Below are 6,410 nucleotides of genomic sequence, written 5' to 3' on the forward strand. Positions count from 1 at the left end.
AGGGAAGAGCTAGCCAAAGTTAAATGGGCGGTTGGCCTGGCAGGAAAGACAATGGATCAGCAGTGGCAGATATTCTTGGGGATAATACAAAAGATGCAAAAGCAGTTCATTCCAATGAGAAGGAAGGATTCAAATAGGGAGAAGGGGCCACTGTGGTTGACAAAGGAAGTCAGAGATTGCATAGCATTAAAGAAAATGAAGTATGACAGGGCTAAGATGAGTGGGAATACAGATGATTGGGAAAGTTTTAAGGAACAGCAGATCTTAACGAAAAAAGCAATGCGGAGATAAAAAATCAGGTATGAGTTCAGTCTAGCCAGGAATATAAAAGGGGATAGCAAAAGCTTTTTTAGCTATGTGAAGAGAAAGAAGATAGTTAAGAACAACGTTGGCCCCTTGAACAATGAATTGGGAGAAATTGTTATGGGAAACAGGGAAATGGCAACAGAATTCAATGCGTACTTTAGATCTATCTTCACCATGGAGGACACAAGCAATCTCCCAGATGTATGGATGGCACAAGGTCATAAGATATCAGAGGAATTGAGACAGATTGACATTAGGAAAGAAACTGTGATGAGTAGACTGGTAGGACTGAAGGCTAATAAATCCCCGGGTCCAGATGGTCTGCATCCGAGGTTTCTAAAAGAGGTGGCTCAGGAAATTGCGGATGCATTGGTAATCATTTTCCAATGTTCCTTAGATTCAGGATCAGTTCCTGAAGATTGGAGAGTGGCTAATGTTATCCCACTTTTCAAGAAGGGAGGGATGGAGAAAACGGAGAACCATCGTCCCGTTAGCCTAACGTCAGTCGTGGGGAAGATGCTTGAGTCCATTATTAAGGACGAAATAGTGTCACATCTTGATGGCAGAAATAGGATTAGGCCGAACCAGCATGGATTTACCAAGGGCAAATCATGCTTGACTAATCTGTTGGAGTTTTTTGAGGGTGTAACAAGGATGTTAGACGAGGGTAAGCCAGTGGATGTTGTGTACCTACATTTTCAGAAGGCATTCGATAAGGTGCCACATAGGAGATTGGTGAGTAAAATCAGAGCTCATTGCATTGGGGGCAGGGTTTCAACATGGATAGAAAACTGGTTGGCAGATAGAAAGCAAAGGGTAGCAGTGAATGGGTGTTTCTCGGACTGGCTGGAGATGACTAGTGGGGTACCACAGGGCCTGTATTGGGACCACAGCTCTTTACGATTAATGTCAACGATTTAGATGAGGGCATTGAAAATTATATCAGCAAGTTTGCTGACGATAGTAAAATGGGTGGCAGTGTGACATGCGAAGAGGACGTTAGGAGAATACAGGGAGACTTGGATAGGCTTGGTGAGTGGGCAGATACTTGGCAGATGTCATTCAATGTGAATAAATGTGAAGTTATCCACTTTGGAAGCAGGAACAAGAGGGCAGAGTATTGTCTGAAAGGTGTAGAGTTAGGTAAGGGAGAAATGCAAAGAGACCTCGGAGTCCTAGTTCACCAGTCAACGAAGGTGAATGAGCAAGTGCAACAGGCAGTGAAGAGGGCAAATGGAATGTTGGCCTTTGTTACAAGGGGAATTGAGTACAAGAGCAAGGATGTCCTTTTGCATTTGTGCATGGCCCTGGTGAGACCAAACCTGGAATATTGTGTGCAGTTTTGGTCTCCAGGTTTAAGGAAGGACATTCTGGCAATTGAGGAAGTGCAGCGTAGATTCACTAGGATGATTCCTAGGATGGCAGGGCTGTCTTACGCAGAGAGATTGGAGAGATTGGGCTTGTACACGCTGGAATTGAGGAGATTGAGAGGGGATCTGATTGAAACGTTTAGGATAATTAAAGGATTTGATAGGATTGAGGCAGGAAATATGCTCCAGATGTTGGGAGAGTCCAGTATGGATTGAGAATAAGAGGTCAGTTATTTAAAAGAGTTGAGGAAGAGCTTCTTCTCCCAGAGAGTTGTGGAGGTGTGGAATGCACTGCCTCGGAAGACGGTGGAGGCCAATTCTCTTGATGCTTTCAAGAAGGAGCTAGATAGATATCTGATGGATAGGGGAATCAAGGGATATGGGGACAAGGTAGTGATTGGGTATTGATAGTGATTAATCAGCCATGATCTCAGAATGGCGTTGCAGACTCGAGGGGCCGAATAGTCTACTTCTGCACCTATTGTCTATTGTCTATTGTCTAATATTTCTGTGCTGTATTCCTCCGCATTCAGCAATACTCTGCAAACGTTTCAGGCACATACTGTATTTAGAGACTCACGTGGCACAGTCATTTTCTGCCCAACGAGCCCGCACCGCCCAGCAACCAACCTATTTAACCGTAGCTTTATCAGAAGATATTTTACAATGACAAATAACCTCATAACTAGTACGTCTGTGGAACGTTGAGAAAACTGGAGTACCCGGAGCAAACCCACACGGTCACGGGGACCAGTATTAGTGGCTGTAGCAACCTGATCACTTGAGTTCAGTGAAACATTCTCCTGGCTGCAGACTCTGATCCAGGATCCACAGAACAGCAGTGTTCGGGTGGATACCATTCATAGGTAACACCTCCGTGTGACATTGTTTTACTGGGGGAGGCTAAAACAGGGGCAACCACCACACGGTGTTTGACAGTTCTGGCCGGTCAGGGTCTAGAGGTAAGTATTGAAAGAAGGTTGTGGTCTCTGCGGTGCAGCAAACTTAGTCCACCTTCATTGGCATATTATGTTTCTGTTCCGTGTGGCCCCCTTCCTTCTTCGTTCCCTCCTCAATAGCTTTTCGCTCAATTCTTTATTCCAATTCTAACTTCCACAATTTTTCCACCACCAGACCCGACAATGTCGCTCTCCGAGGGAGTGCATAACTCGATGCTCACTGGGAATCACAACCACAGCAATGCTACGGCCAGCAGATTCAAGATGGAGTGGAGAGCACCTTCTGTCATATCAATGGCCATATTCACGCTCACCGTCCTACTCGGCCTCACGGGCAACGGAGCTGTCATCTGGGTGACGGGTTTCAAAATGAAGAGGAATGTCCACACTGTGTGCTTCCTGAACCTGGCTGCGGCTGACCTGTTGTTTTGCCTGTGTCTCCCCCTGCAAATGTTATACGTCTCCGTGCTCGGCTCTGGGGACGGTGAGAATACCCTTTCGTCATTGTTGACATCAATTATGTACCTATACGCTTTAGCCAGCAGATATCTGTTATGTCTGATCAGCATCTATCGCTGCCTGGCTGTTAATCGGCCCATCTGGTTCCAGCAACATCTGAAACTCGCATGGGTACGTGTGAACTGCTTCGTGGTCTGGGTGATAGCCACTGTCATGAGCCTGCTTGCATTCTTCCTTCTTGCTGGTGATGATGCACTGAGGATTTTGGCTGCCTTCAGCTTCGTTCCCCCCTTTGTGATTATGATCACTTGTTACACCATCGTTGGCTGGAGGCTGCACGGAGACAGGTTCGCTAAGTCCAGGAAGCCCATACGCCTGCTCATGACAGCTGTCGCCGCCTTTGTGATCTGCTGGCTCCCAGTTAGTATCTGCAACATCGCACAAATCGGATTTGATCTTCCCGACTGGATCATGCTATTTCAAGCCCTGGCCTCATTCAACAGCGCCCTCAACCCTCTTGTCTACGTCTTCGCCGGTAGCGACTTCCGTCAGGTCTTCAAGCGCTCCCTGTTTGCCTCGCTCCAGCTAGCCTTCGCCGAACAAGAGATACAGGGTGAGACTCAGAACCGCAATCCCAACTCAGATATGATAGTCTGACGGAAAACCTCGTCAACCCTCCGTTGACCAAGATATCCTAAACACAGCCACAGTCGACAGTTGGTTGCAAGTAAGATCAGAGCTTGTGACTTTTCTGCGGGCTTATTCGGCACTTTTACAAGATAGAGTTTAGAAAGGTATAGCACAGGGAGAGGCCATTCGGTTTAAAAGTACCGGATCAATTAAATCACTAAGTTAAAAAGCCAATTAATCTAATCCCCTCTGCCTACGCAATGTCGATATACTTCCATTAAGCTCAATTTACTGATATAAATATCTCTTAAAAGTCTCTAAACTATCTGTCCTTACCACCAACCCAGTCTGCGCAACACAAAGCACCAACCACTCTTTGTATAAACTATTTGCACCTCGCATATCCTTTGGAATTACGCCCTCCCCTCCTAAATGCATGCACTTTGGTGTTTGACATTTCAACCTTGGGGAAAATATACTCTCTGTCTGTACATTTCATAACCTTCCAAAACTCTATTAGATCTCCGCTCTCTTGGTGCCGGCCCAATTTCCAGTCCAATATAACAATCCTTGGCTCCTGCTCTGTCGAGATGAGGCCACACTCAGGTTGGAGGAACAACAGCTTATATTCCATTTCCTTCCATTAGAACTTGACGGCATGAGCATTCATTTCCCAGAGTTACGACAATGCCCTCCCTACTAGACCATTCCCAATCCTTTATCTTCCTTTCTCACCTTGCGTTCCCGTAGCTTCCCTCTGTTGCATCTTCTACCTTATCTTTCTTTCACGGGCTCTTGTCCTCGTCCCTTCTCGAGCCTTGTATGCCTTTCAGCAATCAACTTCCCAGCTCTTCACTTCATCCCTCCCCTCCTGGTTTCAAATTTTATCTTGTGTTTCTCGCTCCTCTCCCCCCACCTTTTCAATCTACTCCTCATGTCCCCCCCCCGGTCCTGCCGAAGAGTCTCAACCCGAAACGTCGACTGTACATCTTTCTTAGATGCTGCTGTCTGGCCAGTTGTGTTCCGCCAGAAATTTGTATGTGATTCTCGGATTTTTAGCAACTGCAGATTTGATCCTTTCCACATCAACTCTGTTTAGTCATTTCAATATTCGAAATGTTTTAATGACATCCCATTCATACTTCTGAATTCCAGAAAATACAGAGCCGGAGCTATCCAACGTTCTTCGTGTGATAACCTTTGCGTTACCGGAATAATCTTCTGAACCTCCTTTGAACCCTCTCCAATGCTAGCACTTCTGTTCTCAGATGAACAGCCCAAAATGTTCATACAACACAAGTGAGGACTCACCGGTGTCTTATAAAGCCTCTGCATCACATCCCTGCTCCTGTCTTCCAGACCTCATGAAATTAATAAGAACATTGTACCGATTCTACCTCCAAATTAACCTTTAGGTGTTTCCTTCTCATCTCCGATTTTCGCTCTTTCTTACCCACTTAGAAAATAGTCCTTACATTTTTTTCTGCTACCAAGGTGCATGACCATATTTTGTCCAACATAATATTACATTTGTCACTTTCATTCCCATTCCCCTAATCTGTCTAAATCCGTATGCATCCTATCTGTCTCAACACTAACTCTTGCTCCACCAATCTTCGTATCATGGTCAAACTATTTCATCATCAAACTCGTTGATATTGTTACGAAGGATGAACAACTCTGATGGGCAGAAGGGTGCGTAGTTGCCCATGTCCCCTCCCCTGGGAGAATCACAAGCTATTACTGTTGCCAGGCTGTTAATGAGAGAGAAAGACATGGAACGAAAACATATTGGGACTGGAACATTTGCTTCAGACAAGGGCGAGATAACATCCTGAGAGAGAGTTATGTTTATCCCCCATGTTATGACTCCCGAAAGACTTATGGTTGCGGAGAGGGCTGTACATGCGGTACCATCCTACTCATTAAAATACCTCAGTGGACAGCCAGAGTGGGCTGGTTTGATGGGTTAAGTCATTCAAACCTGATTGACACCTGAGACCCCGTGAGTGGGGATAAAAGTGAGGTCTGGGGTGACACCCCTCAGACGCACCAGGAGACATACCAGTGAGCATCAGAAACCCACGAGAAAGTGTGGGGTATCGTGGAACGAACGGATCGGTCAATTCTAACTCACAGTGTTTATAGCGAGGCCGGTGGGGGCTTGTGTGTGTGTCCACCCTTGCCTGTGTCACGAGACCACCACGGAATTACGGTCAAGCTAAAGGACAGAGGGGTCATACTTGAATGGCCACAACAACACATCGACGGATCAAGATCGTAAAGGAAGGTTTGCAAGTACAATAGCTGTCACTATTTGATAGCCCTCTCCCTCTCTCTCTCTCGCTCTCTCTGTCCAACAATTACAACACATCGACCAACAACTACCCTAGCCTGCATGAACTGAACTGAATTTTATATTTCCATGTGACAATCTATTATCCCCTAGACAACCATAGAGCTTGTTTATTATTGATTATTACTTTTCCCACACTTCTACGTTTAGTATTGTGAACGTGAATTATCTGTATATTTGCATTGATATTGTTTTGTATATTTTACTAATAAACACTTTTTAAAATATTACGATCAGACTCCAACTGACACTTCTATTTTTGCTGGTAAGACACCCAGTTACGGGGTACGTAACAAATTGGGGCCTCGTCTCGAGATTTGATACCAAATT

At 45.4% G+C, this 6,410-nt stretch overlaps 1 protein-coding gene across 1 annotated transcript; it reads left to right on the forward strand.

The window, feature by feature from the left end:
* Positions 1-2,818: 2,818 nt before the first annotated feature.
* LOC132380708 (C3a anaphylatoxin chemotactic receptor-like) lies at positions 2,819-3,751 on the forward strand. Its single transcript, XM_059949696.1, has one exon. The coding sequence runs from the start codon at positions 2,819-2,821 to the stop codon at positions 3,749-3,751; it is 933 nt and encodes a 310-aa protein (XP_059805679.1).
* Positions 3,752-6,410: the final 2,659 nt, after the last annotated feature.

This window comes from Hypanus sabinus, chromosome 24, assembly GCF_030144855.1.
Source record: "Hypanus sabinus isolate sHypSab1 chromosome 24, sHypSab1.hap1, whole genome shotgun sequence".
Taxonomy (NCBI): domain Eukaryota; kingdom Metazoa; phylum Chordata; class Chondrichthyes; order Myliobatiformes; family Dasyatidae; genus Hypanus; species Hypanus sabinus.

Coding starts and splice junctions, on each gene's coding strand:
- LOC132380708 (XM_059949696.1), top strand. CDS start 2,819: ATGTCGCTCTCCGAGGGAGTGCATAACTCGATGCTCACTGGGAATCAC.